The 23024-nt window shown below is 42.4% G+C and overlaps 1 protein-coding gene across 1 annotated transcript in view; it reads left to right on the forward strand.

Moving 5' to 3' along the window:
* The window catches only part of LOC126377814 (tyrosine-protein phosphatase 69D), a 38256-nt gene that overhangs the window by 9528 nt on the left and 5704 nt on the right, over window positions 1-23024 (forward strand). The window contains exons 5-22 of the mRNA XM_050025685.1: window positions 478-550; window positions 3394-3500; window positions 4437-4543; window positions 5656-5800; window positions 6815-6894; window positions 7471-7608; window positions 8260-8508; window positions 9259-9386; window positions 9901-10016; window positions 11411-11538; window positions 11724-11868; window positions 12895-13080; window positions 14525-14736; window positions 16739-16842; window positions 18719-18867; window positions 19887-20078; window positions 21459-21608; window positions 22539-22716. Coding sequence (XP_049881642.1) covers window positions 478-550; window positions 3394-3500; window positions 4437-4543; window positions 5656-5800; window positions 6815-6894; window positions 7471-7608; window positions 8260-8508; window positions 9259-9386; window positions 9901-10016; window positions 11411-11538; window positions 11724-11868; window positions 12895-13080; window positions 14525-14736; window positions 16739-16842; window positions 18719-18867; window positions 19887-20078; window positions 21459-21608; window positions 22539-22716 — 2587 coding nt within the window. The remainder of the gene's footprint in view (window positions 1-477; window positions 551-3393; window positions 3501-4436; window positions 4544-5655; window positions 5801-6814; window positions 6895-7470; window positions 7609-8259; window positions 8509-9258; window positions 9387-9900; window positions 10017-11410; window positions 11539-11723; window positions 11869-12894; window positions 13081-14524; window positions 14737-16738; window positions 16843-18718; window positions 18868-19886; window positions 20079-21458; window positions 21609-22538; window positions 22717-23024) is intronic.

The following is a 23024-nucleotide window of genomic DNA, read 5'->3' on the forward strand; positions in this document are numbered from 1 at the left end:
CTTGTCCATAGTTTGCAGAACGACGTTCAGCGTCCCGTGTCGTTAAAATCGACGGACCATTTTTTTTCCACTAAAACAGTTGACTCGACCATTATAGACGGCGATACGGCTCATCAGCTATCATATTGGTCTAACAGAAACCTTGGTACGGTGTGGGTACTTAGATCATCTTGCGATGGATGTACGATCACGAGTACTAATATGTAAACATTTTTAAACCATGTCACATTAACTTTTTTAACAAATCAAACTAAGTCTCATTAAATGTCAAATATGATAGTGCGACATGGTCCTAAAGTGGGTACATGATATTGCTTATGACTGTACGTCTGACTACCCCAATTCAATAGTCGTGAGCTTAATTTATGGGTGATGAGCTGATTAGCTGTCACATCATTCTCCTGCCTGAAACATGTCTTCATCATTTAATAGGGTGAAGTGAAGCAACGCAAGAAACTAAAGTATTTTTTCCTCCAGGTCAGAGCATGCCAGGACTTCACCAAAGAGTGCGGCAACTGGTCTGAAGAGATGGAGGCTGCCACCCTGGACGGTATGTAGTGTGCATAGATCTCATATTTGTTTTCTTTTAAACTAAAATTTTTAAGAGGGTCTATTCTGTACAGAATATGCCACCCTCATATAGCTTACATTGAGTTAGAACAAATGTGGGTTTTTTTTAACTGGTACACAGCTGTCTGTGTACTATCTGTATTGTATGACATAACTCGAACAGGTTTAGAACTAGTCTACAATCCAAAGAATAGTGTACAACAGCATGACAAAATAGAAAGGACAGAACTTAGGATAAACAATACATACTTCTCCAAGCGATGGAAAGACGACTTGGACGCGTTTCAGACGGAATGGAGAGAGATCGCTCAGGACAGGCAGAAATGGAAACTCAGAGGGGAGGCCTTTGCCCAGCAGTGGTGTCCCAGGCTAACTAATCCAATTAATACATTAAAAACATCACCACAAGGACAAAATAAAAATAATTAAGATAGTTAAAGAAGCAAGTGAGACCACAATAATCATTTAAACTTCGTAATATTATGGTCGAAAAGATCAAGATCAGAAAAGAAGAAGAAGAAGAAGTGTTCTTTTTACAAACATCCAAGCGGAATAGTAAAAATACTGAAAATAATAAAAAATAAAACATTTTCATGAACTTGATATTAAACCAGAATAATGAGCTGAATCATTTCTCTCAGTATCCGTTACGAAGTCACTTACACCCCGTACAAGTACGCACAGCCCATATAAATACGTATGGGTGTCAGTAACGTCGTAACAAATACTGCGGGGGATGATTCAGACCATGATTCTGAGTTGATATCAAGCGGAATTTCTTCATAGAAAATTTGTGTTTTTTTTTATTATTTTCAGTTCCATACTTTTGCGACGGATACTTTTCCACGCTTTTCCAGAATCATGCTTTGAATCACCCCTCAAAGTTTTCTTTACGGAGTCACTAACACCCTGGTATTGTTTTTGAAGAACATTTGTTTCCATTGCGCACTTACTTTTATATGCGCAAATGTCTAACTGCAATATTGCTTTCTTAGATGAATTGCTTCGATGTAGCCATTTTACGTATGTACAGTCATGAGCAATATAATGTACCCACTTTAGGACTCTGTCGCACTAATATACACTTCTCATCAAAAAAATCGAAACACCTTGCAAGTTTACGTTTTGTCAGGATTATCAGAAAAATGTGTACATTTAGGAATAAATGTTAAATGTCGTTTAATAGTGAGTAATATGAGCTTATCAAATCTTAATGTTAATGTTCTAAATTTAAATGAATTTTTCATAGGTTTCGTATTTTGTTAAATGAGTCATTTTTATTCCGTTTGGAGTATAAAGGAAATGGATAAAACAACACACGTAAATGAAAAAAAAAGCTAAAAAACGTTTATTTAATAACTTGTATTCCCTCCCCGAGCTCTAATTACTGCTTCCATACGGTTCTTCATCGATCGGATGAGAGTCACGATCACATGCTGTGGTATATTGTCCCATTCCTCTTGGATTGCATCTTGCAGCTGGCTAAGTGTTTCTGGGGCAGGATCTCTTGCTCGAATTCGTCTCTTTAATTCATCCCACAGATGTTCAATGGGATTCATGTCCGGGCTTCTTGCTGGCCATTCCATAATAGAGATATCGACTTCGTTAAGATAATCTCGTACGACGCCCGCGGTGTGAGCCCTAGCATTGTCGTGCATGAATATGAAGCCGTTGCCAATAAAATGTGCATAGGGCATCACATGAGGCTCGAGACACTCTTCGACGTACCGATGACAGTTTAGTGCAGGCAGACGTGGCCCAGACACGAAAGCAAGCTCTGTCTTACCGTCGGCGCTGATTCCTCCCCAAACCGTCCACGAACCGCCACCATAGCTGACCTTTTCTTCAATGCAGCATTGTGCATAGCGTTCTCCGTCTCTTCTGTAGACCTTGTTCCTTCCGTCGTTACCATACAGCATAATTTTACACTCATCAGAAAAGAGAACTTTGCTCCACTGTAGGTATGACCAATTTAGGTGCTCACGTGCAAAGTTAAGGCGCGCTCTTCGATGGTCTGCAGTTAATTTCGGCCCATTTGCTGGCTTATGCGGTACCAGTCCACGATCCTTCAACCTTCTTCTAATTGTAGAGTCACTTACAGCCACCCTTCGTACAACACGAAGCCGCTGCTGCAGTTGAAAAGCGTTAAGGCGTCGATTTCTTAAAGAAGTTGTTACAATAAATCGATCATCTCGCTCAGAAGTGACCCGATTCCTGCCAGATCCTGATCGGCGCGTGAACAAACCAGTCTCCCGATAACGTTTATAGACTCTATGAATAGATGACAGGCTTAGATGCAGTCTTGCAGCCACAACACGCTGACTAAGGCCAGAATCCAGCAATGCCACAACTTGGGCGGCTTCTGTGGGCGAAGTATCCATACGTTTTAGAAAAAAAACCTTTTTTCAGACGTCCCAAAGGCACAGTATTGAAATAAAAAACAAAAAGTTTAAGGATAGGCGCCAATTTTTAGTTTTTAAACGCTAAATGTACTCCAACCCTAAACACACATTTGTCTCAAAACAGTGATTCATTTCGTTTGTAAGATAAACAAATGAAATTCTAATTTTGAATTTAGAATTTTCGCTTATTACTGTAATGGCCAAACTGCCAGCTATACATTTATGTATTTTTTTTCATCGTATGAATTCATTTTTGTGTTAAATTCGGACAGAAACAATGAAAACGGAAGTGTTTCGATTTTTTTGATGAGAAGTGTATTTGACATTTAGTGAGACTTACAGTTCAATTTGTCAAAAAAGTTAATGTGACATGGTACCAAAGTGTATACATATTAATGCTCGTGACCGTATATGATTGCAGGTATCCCGGGTGCGCCGGCCAACGTGACGGCCAACTGCAGCGCCAGCTACGTGCTGCTGTCGTGGGCGCCGCCGAAGAACCCCAACGCGGAGATCAAAGGATACACGGTGAGGACCTCTTCCACATACATTCGTTCACTCGTGAAGTGGACGCCCTCACGCCACGGCTTAGGCTGCTTTTCCACCAGAGCTGTGCGAGATAGCTAAGCGGTGTGCAAGGAAAAAATCCACCAATAGAATCACTTCATTTTCCTAGCCTCGCTCGGCTCAGCTCTGGTGGAAAAGTGTTTAGCGAAGCCAAGTCATTCTACATACAAAACAAGCGAGAAATGTGTTGTGACGGAAATTCTGCGAAGTTTGCGACGATTTCACAATTTCGCAACGCATTCTCGCACCGCTACACTTCATCGAACGAGACATTTACCTCGCACAGCTCTGGTGGGAAACCCCTACACATTTCCACAGCACAGCTACACATCCTCGTACGACACATTTTACTCGCACAGCTCTGGTGAAAAAGCAGCCTTATGCGCCACGAGGTCCTTTTGATTAATGATTTACCCCATCTTTTGTAATCTTCTATCGTGTGGGTTGTGATTACCAACCTTATCAACGCTGGTGTCAGGGTGACTTTTGAGCCGCAAAATGCTCCTGACATGACTCATGTAACGACTACTTACTTACATCAGTAAGTAGCAACCGGGACCAGTTTAACGTGCCTTCCGAAACACGGATCATCTTACTTTGACAATCGGATGATCAGCCTGTAATGTCCTAACCAAACTAGGGATCACAATGTGATTTTTATGATATGTCTCCACCGGGATTCGAAACCGGGACCTCCGTATCTTTTATTTATTTGACTAGTTTTTGCTTTGCCGCTTAAAGCACAATATAGGACTGATTAAAAAAGAAACTAAAATATTGATAAATTTTCCGACAGGAAATTTCACTTGATATCAACTCAGAATAATGAATCATCCCCCAAAGTTTTCGTTACTGTGTCTAACAGCCTGTGTTGTAATGTAACCGAATTCTTTGCAGATGGAGATAACAGGGTCGGCAGAGTACAGGGACCGCACTGGGGTCATGAAGAAGGACACGTGGGGACCTCTGTCCAGGTTCAAAACCAACGAGTCTACCAGTGTCAGGTTTGTATAGTCTGTCATCGTCTTGTAAATCAAAACAAAAATCAAAAAAATAATATTCGGACAACATAACATCCATAGGGTTAGTAACAAAAACTTACATACTAATTTAGTTTACAAAATAAGGTGGACGATATTCGGATTTAAATCCGCGGGAAGGCGGCTTCCCGATCAGATGGCACAATAATGTATTTACAAAGATGTACTTCGATAAGACGTGCCGTTTTGAGCACAGGCACAGAATAAGGAACGGCAACCCTCCCCACCAGTTGGCTCATGTACCAGGTTCAAGATAAATCATGAGATTCCGATTTCTAAATAAAGACAGATCTAAAACTGACGAAAATCAATTTATTTTTGTCACAATGTCCCCATCGCGAATCGAACTTAGACCTCCAGATTGTGAGCCCAACTTTATAACCACTAATTTACTAATACTAATTACAAAACTACCAATAATTACCTAATACTACTATTAACTACTACTATTTTTTTATTTATTTTTTCTTTTGTTTTGTATTTTGTTTTTTCCTGTTTGTGCAATAAAGTATTTGTTATGTTATGTTAATTTAAGAGCCACGCTCTTGGTAGTGTGGCATTTGCCATGCTACATTGACCCCCGCAGCACTCTGTCTGACGCGAGTGTGATGGCGCCCAGAGTAGTCTATTTCAAAGCCATACTAGGACTCCTGTCCTCCGCCTCTGAATAGTACTGACAGTCACTGCTGCCCTCTGTCAGGTTCCAAGGTACAGTGTCTAAGCAGTGACCACATAATATACGAAATTTTGTCAGCTAGCGTTCATATAAAAGGACCATGACCGTAACTGTATGACACCCCCAATTTAACAGATAATTATTATATTTCATTAGTATCTTTAAAAAGATTACCAGTTAGTTCTAATTTCAAATTCCATAGGGTTTAGAAATAAAATTTAAAAAAGGTTTGTCGATACCCAAAATCGTAGTTAAAAACCCGAATTCAGGCTAAACCCCGCGTATTTCTAGAAAGTCGCCATAGAACAAAAATATCAAAGTAAAATGCTTCGAATGAGATATGTCTGGAACCTGTTATTAGAGTGGGACGTTTTAACTCATTGCCCTTTACATTACACAGATTCGATGACCTCCAACCGAACACAAACTACACGATCAGACTGAGTGCCATGACAAGGACGAGGCGCAGAGGCGAAGAGGTGGTGAGGCATTGCCATACTAAGACCGCGCCGCCCGACGCACCGCCGCGACCCAGGTGGAGGAAGGTAAGGACTGAACAAGCAGAGTATCCGGGGATTTTTGATACTGCAGTATCGATACTTGAAACCTCATGCTCTCGACGCTTGTTACCTCTAGTTATACTATTGTACAATGTATCGTCTTACACCCGCATCCTAAGATGTTCACATGACTCTTCCTCCACTCGACTCTTCCTCCATTCTACTCCCTCCACTCGACTCGCCCTCCACTTGACTTCCTCCACTCGGCTATTCCTCCACTCGACTCTTCCTGCACTCGACTCTTCCTCCACTCGGCTCTTCCTCCACTCGGCTCTTCCTCCACTCGGCTCTTCCTCCACTCGACTCTTCCTCCACTCGACTCTTCCTCCACTCGACTCTTCCTCCACTCGACTCTTCCTCGACTCGGCTGCAGCTGAGCCGTTTGGTATTTTAAATTGACATTTACGTCCTCGACTTGAGGGCTTTACTCAGTGGAGTCGAGCGTAATTATCATACTGCCAACATAATAATACTAAAATAATGACGTCATGAGTTTAGGTTGAGGCACCGTCTAAGAAAATCGATTTTGAGCCGATCTCGAGTAAGACCTTGAAGTCGCCTCGGAAGGTTGGCATCTTAGAATACGGGTCACTTGAACTAAGTCTGGTCGCACTGCATCGCACTTTCCTGAGCTTCTATCCCTTTCTGACACTCAAAATTGTAGTTTGCCGGAACGAGATAATGCAATCGCACGCAGCGAAAGGAGGTCAGAGTCCTCGTTAGTTCTTTATCTCTAGCAACGGCTCTGAGTGACAGAGAAGGATAAAAACATAGGAAAGTGCTAAGACAATACATTGTGCAATGGTATAACTAGAGGTAACAAGAGAGAATGATACTTTATGGATCATTCAGTACTGCAGTATCGAAACCTATCCTAAAGAGATTCTTCGACGTACGAGCTTAAAACAGCAGAGCATACAATACAAGAATTTTTGCAATCAATGATGATAAGTCAATTATACATCTTTATATAATTAATTTATTTGTTTGTCTTTACAGATACTAGACAAAGACAGATATATGTTCAAAATGTTCCTGCCAAAAGTGTCTGAAAGAAACGGAGGTATATGCTGCTACAGGTAAGAATTTCCACCTGTAGTTTAACAAACAGCCCTTACTTGAGCCATGTCAGGGGCCTTTGGCTCAATAGCAACTCTGACACCAGAGATGATGGGGTTGGTAATCCACCTCACAACCCAACCCACACGATAGAAGAAGGCTTAACAGTTTCTACGTAACAGATAAATAACTCTTTACAAAATTTCCTATATCTACCACGATAATAACCTACTCCGTCACGGCGATTTCATTGGAGACCGTTGCGTGCTATAATGTGCCTAAAGACTTGCGCGTACAGTTGTTATGACTTCCCACCGCGCTGGTTTTACAGGGACCCCGGACACTTCATACAAACAACCTCGTTTTACACAGACACAACACATTGGCGTTATCGTACACACGCATCTGTGTGTGTCATCTGACGCCATACGATTTAATTCTAAACTGTGTTCGAGGGGGGTGAGGTAAACCTGGCTCAGACGCTGGTGGGGAGCGGAGGGTTGCCATTCTATACGTAGTATTATTTCTTATTCTATGGCCGGTAGAAAGGCTCTTTAGAGCGTCCTGAATGTGTTCCCACGTTTATTACGTTTCAGAGTCTACATGGTGCGTTTACTCCCAAACATGGACGTAAAGGATCTCAAGAATCAAGCCATGCTGGACGTGATAGACTATGAGGAGGCCCACGCAGCGCAACCCGTGCTTGGCGCTTACATTGCTGATATATTCACCAAGTAAGTTTATTATGTAAACAGCCTCCATAGTGTAGTGGTTTGAGTGTTGGCGCTCATGATCTGGTTATAATGATGTAATTGTCAACAGCCTCCGTGGTCTAGTGGTTAGAGCATTAGGCTCACGATCTGGAGGTCCGGGTTCGATTCTGGGTTAGACAGAAGGCCAACCATTAAATACAAAAAGAGTTAGGAAATAAAATGGTAAATCGATCTTACAAGAATTTTATTTAATATAACTATTATGATCACTCATTTAAGAGCTCTTGTCGGTGTAGCATTCTCCATTCTTGTCTATCAAAGACCCATTCCTTCACCTCCTTATAAGACACGACATTCGCCTTCTCTTTAATCTGTTCTATGTAAGCTCTGAAAGCTCTTTTTGGTCTTCCTCTTCCTCTCTTTCCTTGTAGCTTCCCTTCTATGATGTTTTTAATAAATTCGTCATGTCTTATTAAGTGTCCAATCGTCAAAAATATCAGAAATATTATAAATATTGGAACTTTTATAATCCTAAGGGACAATTCAGGGTAACAAGACCACTGGTCATTCGATCTGCGTTACACTGGATAGGTCAGCTGTATGTAGTTATTTTTCACAGCGATCACCTTATTTTTTATGTCTGTCTCCTTAACCCAAACGTTTTTTTTTCAGCGACAATTTCCCTGCTGACAGCGAGCTGGTACTAGGCGACGACCACAGCATATTCAACCGAAGCGAGCCAACGTTCAACAATCACTCGTGCAGGCGATGTCTGAAGCGACCGCAGCGACCGGTGCCCGAGACCCCCGCTCCGAAGCTCGCCACTTCCCCCAGCACTACCACAGAAGAATACGAAGAAGATACCGAAGATCCGGAGAATACTGAGAAAGCACTTAAGAGACGCTCTATTGATAATGACAGGTATGTATCAAGAGTTTTAGCATGAGCGAAGCGGTCGATGCACTCCAAAGCAACTACTCGTAAGTTATTACAATGCAGGCCTAATGACAACATCAATAGGCAGTAATAGATAATCATTTATTCGCCTTATAATGAAAACGGGGCTACTTAAGTGCCTCTTTGAATCCTTTCTCAGCGCATCTCCTATGAATCGATTCTGGTCCTTAACACATCCCATTTACCCATCCTAGCTCATCTTTGATGGAAACACAACCTTACCGTCCTATACGTAGCGTTAATCATCATTAGTCTAAGAGCCACATTCTTCTGGGCGTATCATTATCCATGCTTCTTTTTTAAAGACAAATAGGGCAATGGTTTCCATCTTGCCTTCCGCCCCGCAGTACTCTGTCTGACGCGAGTGGGATCGTGGCTAAGTTCAGGCCCAGACATACGGGGTATAACGTAGAACCCAGGGATACGGGTGAAGACCTCAACGGTTGCAGAGGCGGAGATGGGAACCATCGGTATGGCAAGGGGCAAGTCATAGGGACTGTAACCTGGTACCTGACAAAGGGGAGCAGTAACTGTCATTACTATTCAGAGGCGGAGGACAGGAGTCCTAGTACGGCTTTGAAAGAAACGTTTGGTATTCATCACTAATTTGGGAGCCACGCTCTTGTCGGTGTAGCATTTTCCATTCTACTTTTTAGGGAATAATAGGCCACACACGTAGACATAGACGTTGAATTCTGTAATGTTTATCTTCAGAAATTACTACAGCAACATGGCGATAATGATGAACGCATCAAAGATGGTGGACGACCGCGACATCAACAAGGTTACCGACGGCTTGTTGGACTCGTCAGCCAACTACACTGTCTTCGTCGAGTTGATACGTGAGTTTATAAACAAATCCTCTTTTGTATACAGGGTAATAGTAACATCGTGGCGACAACTTTGAGGGATAATTCAGACCATGATTCTGAGTTGAGTTGAGAAGTGCAATTTTCCATCGCAAAATGGAACTGAAAATATTTTTAAAAAGACTAAAACTTTCATGATGTTTTCGACAGGAAATTCCACTTGATATCAACTCAGAATCATGGTCTAAATCATCCCCCTCAGGATTCGTTACGGTTTCACTAACACCCATACGTACTTGGGATCATTCAGCTCTTTCTTTGTTCTGAGTTAATATCAACTGGAACTTTCCATCGCAAAAGTATAGAATTGAAAATAATTATAAAAATAACTAAAAAATCATGAATTTTGCGACGGAAAATTCGACTTGATATTAACTCAGAATCATGGTCTGAATCATCCCTCAAGTAATTAAAACACATAATAACGGGTTCTTACCGCGTTTAGAGATACAAGCGTGATGCTGTTAAATTATATTGTTTGCTCCAGCGTTGGTAGACGACGTGCTGGTAGAGCCGATGTACAGTGTTTACTTGAACCAGCTGATGCCTGCGCCCAGCCCCGTCGCGCCTGCGCCCTCCACTGCCCTGGAGTACACTTTGAAGGTAACTAACAAATCAAATTATTTATTTGCGGTAAATGTGGTACATTGGTTGTTATATATGACTAAATTAAAGTTTCACACATTTAACCAAAACAATATTGGTATGCAAATACAGAGAGATTAATTATTACATTTTGTGATCAAGAAATTAAATAAATAAATAAATAAGAAATTCACTGACACTATAAAAAGGATTCTCGCTCAGTAGCTTAAACAAAGATCGTCTAAACACTCTTATAGGCAGGCCTCTGATACTTTCTGGCATTTTTTTATTTAGATTTTCCGCAAATAGCATTAATACGTTGACAGTCCCCATACATTTTTTTTTTACTTGTAAGTCTTGCATATACTTCAATTTTATTATGTTATTTTAGTTTATTGAAAAAGTAAAGGGGTGAGAGCCTTCAGCGCTCCCCATTTGTCCGGCCAAGTAGTTAATGCCATCTGCGGCAAATCTACAATAAGTCACGTCAAAAAAAAAATGAAAAAGTAAAGCTTAATAAACAGGTATTTTTGATTATTTGAACACTTTTACTAAACCTTCAGTCACTTCAGTCTTCAAACAGGTGAACAGTAGCATTCATCAAACATTTACCCGGAATTCCGTACCTGGTCATTTCTTAGTGACCCATGACCCGTATATGGATCACTGGACTGTCAATGTGTTAAATATTTTGCCTGACAATGGAGCGCTGCGGCTCTCATCCGGTACAAAAAGACAACAGGCCTGAGCGCTCACCTACGAGACTTCATACAAAACACCTCGTTTTACACAGACACTACACATTGAAGTTATCGTACACGCGCATCTGTGTGTGTGACGTCTGACGCCATATGATTGAAGACTTAAAGACCGAGGGGCGGTGAGGTAACCCAGTTCAGCCGCTGGTGGGGAGCGGAGAGTCGCCGTTCTATACGTAGTATTATTCCTTATTCTATGCTGACGTCGCCTGAGAAGATTGATTACATTTTAAAGATTTAATTGACTTTATTGCGCCAATAGCGATAAGCGATAAACGAGGAAAATCGTCGACCATCGTCGTCGTCGGTATCGGGGTCCTGAAGTGTTTGTTGTCATGAGCTGATTGGCCTTTTCAGTTTTATACAGAAGCGTCTGTCTGTCTGATCTTCATTCATCATTGGTTTAGACCTGTATGGTCACGAGCATTAATATGTATACACTTTGGTACCATGTCACATTAACTTTTTTGACAAATTGAACTGTAAGTCTCACTAAATGTCAAATATGTTAACGTGACAGAGTCCTAAAGTGGGTACATTATATTGCTCATGACTGTACTGGGGTTCGAACCTGCGAGCTTACAGTGACAGTCAAGCGTTCTTCCATCTGGGCTGCAGCGGTAAATAAAGTTATAAACGAATAAATATTTGCAGGCTACGTGCGCGCTGGCAGCGCTGATCCTGCTGATCACGATAATATTCTGCGTGATGCAAACGCGGCGCTCGAGGAAGATGCAGCCGCACGCGCACTTCGAGATGAATAGATTGCAAGCTGCATTGAGGTAACCATTTCTCCTTTTCGAAAAGTGATTCTGAGTTAATGTCAAGTGGAAATTTCCGTAGCATTTTTTTTTTTTGAAGAGAGGCTTGTGCTGTTGTTCGTATATAGGCTGTTTATGTTTTGTTTTATTAATTCTTTTCAATTCGGGACTATCCAATAATCGTACATTACGTTTTGGCTCATCAGATTCGTATGGCCGACGCTAGGAGGTCGTCAGCAACTTGTGTCAGCCACGCCGCCAGATATGCCGCCGATAGCGAAGGAAGATTTACCCGCCGCATATGCAGAGAGACATGCCGACAGCGACTATGGGTTCCAGAAAGAGTTTGAGGTAAATACGAGAGAGAAGCTCGGTGGCGCAGCGGTAAACGCGCTCGGTTTGCGATTGTTGACGTTAAGCAACTTTCGCAAAGGCCGGTCATAGGATTGGTGACTACAAAAAAAAAGTTTTCATCTCGAGCTCCTCCGTGCTTCGGAAGGCACGTTAAGCCGTTGGTCCCGGCTGCATTAGCAGTCGTTAATAACCATTAATCCGCACTGGGCCCGCGTGATGGTTTAAGGCCCGATCTCCCTATACATCCATAGGGAAGGCCCGTGCCCCAGCAGTGGGGACGTTAATGGGCTGATCATGATGAATTATATTTTATACATAATTAATTTATTACTCATATTAGCCATGACGATCATATTTACGTTGTTACCGTTTTATATTGTGTCTAAAATGTGTTGTACAACTAAATGTGAAATAAATGACTCTAATCTACATAATCGAATAAGATAAATTACGAAATTTCATTGAAATTATTTGTTTACTTACTCTTCGTAATGACATTTCACAGTACGCCGTAATCAGAATAAGAACTGCCTATTTCTTCCATCAGGTGTCGCTACTGTTGGGTGTTCTTACATTTTGAGCTTATAGATTTTACCCTCATTGTAACCGCTAGTTGGCGCTGGCATAGTGAACCTAGCGAATAATTAGGTCAACTAGTGGATAGATTCCTAGGTCAAAGATAAATTATGAAATTCAGATTACTGAATAAAGACAGATGTAAAGGTGACAAAATACATCAATTTTTCTATTTAACATATTTATGAATTTTAATGAAGAAAAATGTAATAATAATTGCGACATTTTGTCACGTTTTTCGATACACAGTTTGCTTTTTCATACAAATTCCATAGTAATTTCGTGTTTTGACGTTTAGTAAAAAGTATTTGATTTGACTAGTTGGAAACTACCCTATTAATTTGTTAGGTTGTTTACAATAAGAGGCTTGTTGTTAACTCTGTTAGTAACCTTTAATAATATAAATAAATACATAAAAAACATGTTAACATAACCTCCCTTCCACAGCTGCTACAGATGCTATCAGAATGCTTCCCGGACCGCACGACGCATGCGTCCGAAGCTCGCGAGAACCAGTCCAAGAATCGCTACCCTGACATCAAGGCGTACGACCAGACCAGAGTGAAGTTGTCGCAGATCGACGGGATCACTGGGTCGGATTATATCAACGCTAACTACGTCATGGGGTATAAGGTAAGTTATTATGTTATTATCTTTAGGTTCCTTGTCTATGGTGGCTTGTGGCTCTGTTCACACCGATTAGAAGTTAATAACGGCCTCCGTGGTCCAGTGGTTGAGCGTTGATTTCACGATCCGGAGGCTCCGGGTTCGAATCCCAGTGGGGACATATCACAAAAATTACTGTGATCCCTAGTTTGGTCAGGACATTACAGGCTGATCACCTGATTGTCCGAAAGTAAGATGATCCGTGCTTCGGAAGGCACGTTAAGCCGTTGGTCCCGGTTACTACTTACTGACGTAAGTATGTAGTCGTTACATGAGCCATGTCAGGGGCCTTTGCCGCCTCAGTAATAACCCTTAACCCTGTCAGGGTACAACTAAGTACCCACACCTCACTGAGCTCAAATATAACACTAAAGTACATCCTGCATGATTTAGTTCACGACACTTTCAGGGGGGTTAAAAAGGCCACATGGAAGCAATTCATCTAAAAAAAGCAATATTGCTTTTTGACATTTGTTTGCATTGCGCACTTACTTTTATATGCGCAAATGTCAAATTTCAATATTGCTTTCTTAAGATGAATTGCTGCGATGTGGCCATTTTAACCCCCCAGTTCTTATGCTTTCTGTCTGTCTAACATTCTAACCTGTGTACTGTCTGTCCTCTGTGCTTCTAAGGACCCCTTGTCGGACGCTAACCAGGTATTGCACCTTCCTACTATATTATATTCACGTGCTCTTTCTTATAATAAAAAAAAACACATACATAAACTCACACATATTTCCCACCGGGGTAAGCAGAGACTATAGAATTCCATCTATTCGTTTAATGCTTCTATGCTGTTCTGGAAGCAAATAAAGAACATAGAACACGTTCAGCTGCTTGTCTTCCCGGGCATGTCGTGAAATCCGACAGAGGGATTGTGTCCTCTAAATGACGGACTAATGTTATGGCCTATACGCTGATCCCTTATCACCATAAGGTTCATCATATCCATCTTAGGACCTCGTAACAACAGTGGCTGCAAGTTGTCTTTGATTACTTATGGCTCTGCCCACCCCATTAGGGATTACGGGCGTGAGTTTATGTATGTATGTATAGAATTCCATTTGCTTCAATCCTGACACACTTCTCTTGCTTCCTCCACATTTATCAATCGCTTCATACACGCACGCCGGTTCAGAGTAGATCGTACTAAACCTTTTCTAAGGACATCTCCAATACGTCCCACTGCTGGGCACAGGCCTCCCATCAGTCGACCAGAGGGGGTATGGAGCATACTCCACGCTGCTCCACTGCAGGTTGGTGGAGGCGTTTGAACTGGTATTAGCCGGGACCAACGGTTTAACAAAAATAATTAATTTTTGTCCAGTATTTTACAATAACAATAAGGAAGGTCAGACGGGCAGTCGCTTCTGTAAAAAACCGGTCCTGTCAAATCTTTATGTTACAGGAACGCAAGAAATTCATATGCGCGCAAGGACCAACCGATACAACGGTCAACGACTTCTGGCGGATGATCTGGGAGCACGGGTTGGAGCTGATCGTGATGCTGACCAACCTGGAGGAGTACTCCAAGGTGAAATGCTCCAAGTACTGGCCGGACGAAGTGCGCGGCGCCCGGGCGTTTGGCAACATCACCGTCCAGCATGTCAGCGAAAAACGGTAAGGATCCTATTGTCGTACAATGTTTACTCTGGGGCATGGGAGAAGCTCGCTGATGATCCAGATGTGTGGAGAAAGCGCGTGAAAGCTTTACAAAAAAGGTTATTATAAAATTAGTGATTATTTAGAAGATATGAATGCATGGGATTAACTGTCTGAGAACTGATATTGGTGCTAATTCCTGTAAATACCATCTAATTTTATTTTAAGTTACATCTGTCATTTTCTTATCCGCCGAAAAGGAAAGGGACGGGTAATCGACAAGCATAAAATTTATGGAACACACGTCAATTTTAAGCACAAATCTAAACCAACCGTCTAAAAATTTTACACCCGTCAATAACCCGACATAGTTAAGTAGACAGCACGTCAAACGGATTGCATACCAGCGACGTACCTTTTGATTCGCCCGGGTTATTCATTCATTTACTCATTCTTCCTAAAATTAAGAGCTGTGAATCATCCGTTCCTTTCCTTTTCGACGGATATGAAAATGACGGATATAACTTAAAATAAAATTAGGCGTTGTCTGCAGGAATCGGGGCCATTAGGCAGCTAAATTACTCAATTGTATACCAATATTTTATGTTTTTTGTTGTTTTTTTTTTTTTTAAAGAACGTCTAGGGCCCTGTGCCGAGGTTTTTCTTGCAGCTTCTTTTCCCCGGCTATACAGGTTGTGAGAAGCTGCAGTAGTTTTAGGCGGATGAGACGTTCGTTATGTAAAAATTGACGATTCAAAGTGTAACTATGTTACCATAGAATAAAGATATTTTTGAATTTGAATTTGTGCTCGATGGGCGTTAAGTTCACTTCTTCTTCGTCTTTAAGAGATACATAACATCATCTCAGGACTTTACATCTTTATCAGATGATTCAAACAGCGTTTCTGTGGCAGCTTTTAGAATGGCTGTAAAGTCCGATGCGAGAGCGACAGTAGCGGCCGCACGAATGGCATTGTAGTTGAGGGTTATTAGATGGTACAGGTGGTAAATCGGTCCTCTCACTTCTGTGTCGCCTCTCGCGCTTGTCGGCTAAAATCTGGAACCAGGTTTTATCGTGTGCTTTGCACCCATCGGCCAAAGACGTCCTCCACTTGTTCCGGTCACTGGCCAGGTCCTCCCATTTATCAGGGCTGATCTTAAAAGCAAGCATGTCACGCTTTGTGCAGTCTTTAAATCGCAATAACAGCCTTTCCACCTATCTACATAACATAACATAAGCTAACGGCTATATCCTAACTGAGGTAGTCAGAGGCATGGTACAGTCATGAGAAATATAATGTACCCACTTTAGGACCCTGTCGCACTAACATATTTGACATTTAGTGAGACTTACAGTTCAATTTGTCAAAAAGTTAATGTGACATGGTACCAAAGTGTATACATATTAATGCTCGTGACCGTACAACAAAACAAGGCATGCTCAATCCTGTGAAAAGCCACCATTGCTAGCCCTTTGATGACGTAAGTGTAACATGAGTGTTACCAATAAATTGGTATCTCCGATATTCCAAGGATTTAAATTGTATTATTGAAAATTAAGTGAATTACTGTCTATCGTAATTCTTCTTCTATCGTGTGGGTTATAAGGTGGATTACCAACCTCATCAATTCAGGTGTCAGGGTTACTATTGAGCCGCCAAAGGCCCCTGACATGACTCATGTAACGACTACGTACTTACATCGGTAAGTTGTAACCGGGACCAACGGCTTAACGTGCCTTCCGAAGCACGGATCATCTTACTTTTGGACAATCAGCTGATCAGCCTGTAATGTCCTAACCAAACTAGGGATAACTAGGGATTTTGTGTTTTTTTTGTCTTTTTGTGAATTTTAGTGGGTTTTTTTTATTATTTTTCGTTCCATACTTTTGCGGCCCAAAATTCCACTTGATATCAACTCAGAATCATGGTCCGAATCATCCCTCGTAGTTTTCGTTACGATGTCACTTAACATGTATGTGAGCTTATGTGGACTGAATTCGTATTTACTTGTATTGCAGATACTCTGATTACATAGTCCGGGAACTGAAGATAACAAAACAACCGACCAACTCGGAAGGCCAACCTATAGTCGAGAATAACGGCGTAGCTAAGAGGAACGGAGGTAAATAGAACTTATCACATAATCAATACTATTCAGAGGCGGAGGACAGGAGTCCTAGTATGGCTTTGTAATAGACTACTCTGGGCGCCATCCCACTCGCGTCAGACAGAGTACTGCGGGGCGGAAGGCAAGAGGGAACACACTGCCTATTTTCCCCTAAAAAAGTAGCATGGCAAATGCTACACCGACAAGAGCGTGGCTCTTAAATTGATGATGATGAAAATAATCATCATCATCCCCCTAGCATTATCCCGTTTTCCACAGGGTCCGCTTACCTAACCTGAAGATTTGACAGTACCGGGTTTTTACAGAAACGACTGCCTGTCTGACCTTCCAACCCGCGAAGGGAAAACCAGCCTAATACAAGTTAGGTCAGATACCTCCGAAAATGCATTTCTGGAATGTGGGTTTCCTTACGATGTTTTCCTTCACCGCTGAGCACGTGATAATCATTTATGATCCAAATATGAATTCGAAAACAAATTCGTCATACATTGGTTTGGGCCTGTGCGTGGATTCAAACCTAGGTTAGTGGAAACGTATACGTACATAAGATCACGCCTATTTCCCGTTGGGGTAGGCAGAGCCCACGGAATTCCACTTAGTACAATCCTGTCATACAACTCTCGCTTCATCCACTCTGATGATACTTTTTTATTTTTTAAAGCGGCAATTGCGTAGTTTCGCAGGTGTTAATGATTTCGATAGCTCACGACTGTAAATCCAAAAGGGTTGCCTTGTCGGGTTGTGAGCACTTTAAAAGATGGAAAAGGGAAACGGACTCACGTGTGATGAGGCTCTGAACTTGTCTTGGCTGGAATGCTGTTCCTGAGGGGCGCCCCTTATGTCTTGTTCACGGTGAAGTTTAGAAACTGGAGATGGTCACTTAGGTAGTTTTTATGATTTTTTAACACAATATGTTATGATGTCCGTACGCACACTTGACCGCTTCGGAAGAGAGCGAAATGGGTCGTTGGGACGAATGAATGGATGTATGGGAATGGATATAGGAAGAGCGGGAGATTTAAAGTGCTAACTGATAATTGATTACTTAACAGCAGGTCAAAATAAATTATGAAATTCTGATTACTCAATAAAGACAGGTCTAAAGGTGACTAGAAACTTTAATAAAGAAAAATGTAAGTGCGACATTTAAACACGTTTTTCTATGACGTCACTGGTCGCTTAATCATGCAAATTCCACAGTATAAGGAGGAGGAGGTGAACAGGTAAAGGCGTAGAAAGTATCTATGTGTCGTGATTGTTCCAAAGTTCACTTCCCTAATACGGAACCAGCGCGTTATCCAACACTTCATCATCATCAGCCCATTAACGTCCCCACTGTTGGGTCACGGGCCTTCCCTATGGATGGATAGGGAGATCGGGCCTTAAACCATCACGCGGGCCCAGTGCGGATTGATGGTTATTAACGACTGCCAATGCAGCCGGGACCAACGGCTTAACGTGCCTTCCGAAGCACGGAGGAGCTCGAGATGAAAACTTCTTTTTGTGGTCACCCATCCTATGACCGGCCTTTGCGAAAGTTGCTTAAGTTCAACAATCGCAGACCGAGCGCGTTTACCGCTGCGCCACCGAGCTCCTCCTATCCGACACTTTGCGACAACGAACACGCGACTGGCCGGGTCGCCATGTAAGGATGGACGATCGGGAGAGCAAAAGAAACAAGTGTTCGCGACTACATCAGATTTATTACTCTTCCAAAATGGTTACACAGGTTAATGGTTATCTTGTACATAATCTACTCCACACTATTACAGTAATTTCAACTTAGACCAACGTGATTGGTGGTGAACCGTATCGCCGTGTATAATTTCAGTTGTAACCCTTTGTTGAAAACTTAACCTTTTATTTACAGACATAAAGTCGGACGGGGAAAGCGCGCCGACGTCCCCGCGCGAGGCCAAAGACACTGGCGAGAGTCGTACCGTGCGCCAGTACCACTTCCTCATGTGGAAGGACTTCGCCGCGCCGGAATACCCACACTCCATACTTAAATTCATCAAGGTATGACTCATTCAACTTTACTACTGAACCGGGATTCACTTTGGTCCTGCAGTACAGTCATGGGCAATATAATGTACCCACTTTAGGACTCTGTCGCACTAACATATTTGACATTTGGTGAGATTTACAGTTCAATTTGTCAAAAAACTTAATGTGACATGGTACCAAAGTGTATACATATTAATGCTCGTGACCGTACACCAACCAACGATTTATTCAAATCAAATCAAATATAAAACTGCCTGGGAGGTTAAAAAAGGCCACATTCATCTAAAAAAAGCAATATTGCTATTTGACATTTATTTGCATTGCGCATCTAATGTGAATTACTGAATTACTGACTAATGTATTTAATTACTATTCATCATCAATTGAAGAGCCACGCTCTTGTCGGTGTAGCATTTTCCATTCCAATCTATCCTTGACTTCTCTATAAGACACGACGTTAACCTTTTCTTTAATCTGTTCCATGTAAGCTCTTCTTGGTATTCGCCTTTGCTTTTAAATAAGTTTGATTTCCAGTAACGTTTTTTCTTCTTCTTAATTTAGATGAAACTATAATTAAGTAGAATCAAAGATATCAACGCGTCCTCGCTGTCGGCCATCTGGAGTGAACTAACGGCGAAAGCGGAGCTGTGTTTTGACGAACACGTTACGCCGATTTTAAAACACATCGTAACATGCTAGATGCTTTACACACTCGATGCTAATATTACATTAGATCTCGTAACGTTGGTCAGTACACATGATGAACGTGATAGAAAGAAAGAAAGAAAAAATATTTATTCGACATACTTATTGTTTTAACATAAAATAATACAGTTATGAATGTATGCCGAAACGGTTCCACCTCAGCATAATGCCATAGCCTAGACTATGACGCTGGTTTTCAGTTGAAACCGGTAAGGTAATCAGGTAACACATTAAACAAAAAATGGACACGAAGTCTAAGCACATTTGATAGGTGGTGCGTCGTATCGTAGACACCAGAGAGGTAGTTATATGAATGGTCCTTCCAGCGAGTGAACGAGGCGTGGTCGAGCATGGTGGGGCGGCCCGTGGTGGTGCACTGCTCGGCGGGCGTGGGCCGCACGGGCACGCTGGTGGCGCTGGACTGCCTGCTGGAGCAGCTGCGCGCCACCGGACACGTGGCCGTCTTCAACACCATCGCCGAGCTGCGCCGCCAGAGGAACTTCCTCGTGCAGTCGCAGGTAACGTTGGCAGCACTGGAGGAGTATGCTATCGCCCTAGTGGCGACGTCAAAGTTATGCTGGCAGTACTGGAAGAGTTTGCTCAGGTTGCCTGTACGGTCACGAGTACTAAGATGTATACACTTTGAAACCATGTCACAATAACTTTTTTGACAATTAAAACCGTAAGCCTCATTAAATGTCAAATATGATAGTGCGACAGGGTTCTAAAGTGGATACATGATATTGCTCATGACTGTACCATGAGGACTGTCTCTAAATCGCTTAATTTATGAATGAGTAACAGATGTTAGTTATGAATGATAATATTCTTATATATCATTTATCTTAAGCGTCTAGTTGGATGGAACGAAGTTACGTATGTTTCTGATTATTTGACAGATTGTATTCTTTTATTATTTAATTAACAGCCTCCGTGGTCTAGTGGTTAGAGCGTTAGACTCACGATCTGGAGGTCCGGGTTCGATTCCCGATGAGGACATTGTCGAAATCACTTTGTGAGACTGTCCTTTGTTTGGTAAGGACTTTTCAGGCTTGAATCACCTGATTGTCCGAAAAAGTAAGATGATTCCGTGCTTCGAAGGGCACGTTAAGCCGTTGGTCCCAGCTTTTAGCCGTAAAAACATCTCCACCGGCCCGCATTGGAGCAGCGTGGTGGAGTATGCTCCATACCCCCTCCGGTTGATTGAGGGGAGGCCTGTGCCCTGCAGTGGGACGTATATAGGCTGTTTAAGTATGTTTTATGTATTATTTAATTACCTCTTGGATAAAAATAAATCCAAACCCCCATTGTTTAACTGTTGTGTCTGGTGATCTGCCGCAAGAGGTTTGTTCGTTAATTCCTTCGATAACCAGAGCTAGAGACTAAATCCGTGGCTGGTAAGGTGGTCAGTGCAACACAAATCTATACATAATCACAGCATGAAATAAGAAGGCCACCAACCTGACTGCTGCTGCGCCGGGCTCCAAACCACGGGGCCGAGATACCTATACCGCCGACAGTTCCTTGTTGTATTCACCAACTTAACACTCAGCTGAGTTGAATTAGGTATTGTCTAACATTAATAACACAATTTCCGATAGATTAAACAGTTTTATAATAAACAATTTCTATTCTATTCTATAGTTTCTTCACAATAAATTCACAGCAAACAAATTATCCGTGGCGGACCCCGTGGTCGGCGCGAACAGAGTGACGCCATATTGGTTTCGACCAATAGCGTGGAATGCCGCGGCTCGCGTAAGTCGAGGCGGCAGATTCAAATTTCAGCCATGAGTATAGTTTGCGTGCTCAAGTTTAAAAAGCCGCTTTCACAAGCGCAAATATCGGATCGCTTCAACATATCGGATCACTGATTAACACTCGTGTTTCTCCCACAGAAACAGTATGTGTTCGTGTACCTCGCGCTGGTGGAGTACGCCCACTACGGCGACACGGAGATATCAGCCGGCAAGCTGAAGACCAGCATAGACCGGCTGCGGAACACACCGGAGGGCGCCGACAAGTGCCTCATGGAGCTGGAGTTTGAGGCGAGTACAGACAAACAGTCAAGAGCATCAATACTCAATACTTTATGATCCCTAGTTTGGTTAGGACGTTACAACCTGATTACCTGATAGTCCGAAAGTAAGATGATCCATGCCTCGGAAGGTACTAACATGCCTCATGCCTAAATAGACCGATCCTGGAACGACACATTCGGCCGCAGTATCGACACGCAAATTGTGAGTCAACTACACTTATAAATTCCTACTAAACCCAACGTACTACCTAACGGCCTCCGTGGTCCAGTGGTTGAGCGTTGGGCTCACGATACGGAGGTCCTGGGTTCGAATCCCGGTGGGAACATATCACAAAAATCACTTTGTGATCCCTAGTTTGATTAGATTAGGACATTACAAGCTGATCACCTGATAGTTCGAAAGTAAGATGATCCGTGCTTCGGAAGGCACGTTAAGCCGTTGGTCCCAGTCACTACTTACTGATGTAAGTAAGTAGTCGTTACATGAGCCACGTCAGGGGCCTTTGGGGGCTCAATAGTATTCCTGTCACCAGGGTTGATGAGGTTGGTACTCCGCACAGGCCTAAACCAGTGATTGTCGCAGACCTTTTTTTTTATTATACATCGCCACTTTCTGTTAGACCAACAAAACCGTTGTTCCTCAAGATGTTCATGACAAAAACACACAACTAACTAGCAAAGGTGTTTATGGAACACGATGTTCGTGCGTCACCCAACAGGGTCCACATAATATCAGCGTCGTGCTTCACGCCGCGACTTGTGCTGAGTGAGGCCCTTTTATCTCAGGACGTCCACCACCACCTTATGATCATTTCGACAAACATCCGTCTTGCTTTTTTGTAATTGTTTTAGTGGAAATTTGATATGATGTTGTTGTCTTTTTTTTGTGTGTGGCCTCCTTTTATTATAAACTTTTTCTATTCAAATTACGTAACAGAAGCTGATAGACCCCCCGGTGCTGGAGCCCGTGAAGTCGTGCGCGGCGGGCGCGGGCGAGGAGCTGCGTGGCAAGAACCGCAGCAGCGACACACTGCCCTACGACAGGAACCGGGTGATGCTGCAACCCATCCCCGGCCGGGACTACTCCACCTACATCAACGCTTCATTTGTTGAAGGTACTACAATCATCACTAATTTAACAGCCACGCTCTTGTCGGTGCAGCACCATGCTACTTTATTAGGGAAAAATAGGGCAGTGGTTTCCCTCTTGCTTTCCACCCCGCAGTACTCTGTCTGACGCGAATGGGATGGCGCCCAGAGTAGTCTATTTCAAAGCCGTACTAGGACTCCTGTCCTCCGCCTCTGAATAGTAATAATAATAATATTAAAACACTTTATTGCACTCATCATCATAAATATGTTATATCGTAGAATACTATTAAATACTACTACTACACTACTATTATACTATTGAATAATATTA

This window comes from Pectinophora gossypiella, chromosome 24 (genome assembly GCF_024362695.1).
Source record: "Pectinophora gossypiella chromosome 24, ilPecGoss1.1, whole genome shotgun sequence".
NCBI classification, from domain to species: domain Eukaryota; kingdom Metazoa; phylum Arthropoda; class Insecta; order Lepidoptera; family Gelechiidae; genus Pectinophora; species Pectinophora gossypiella.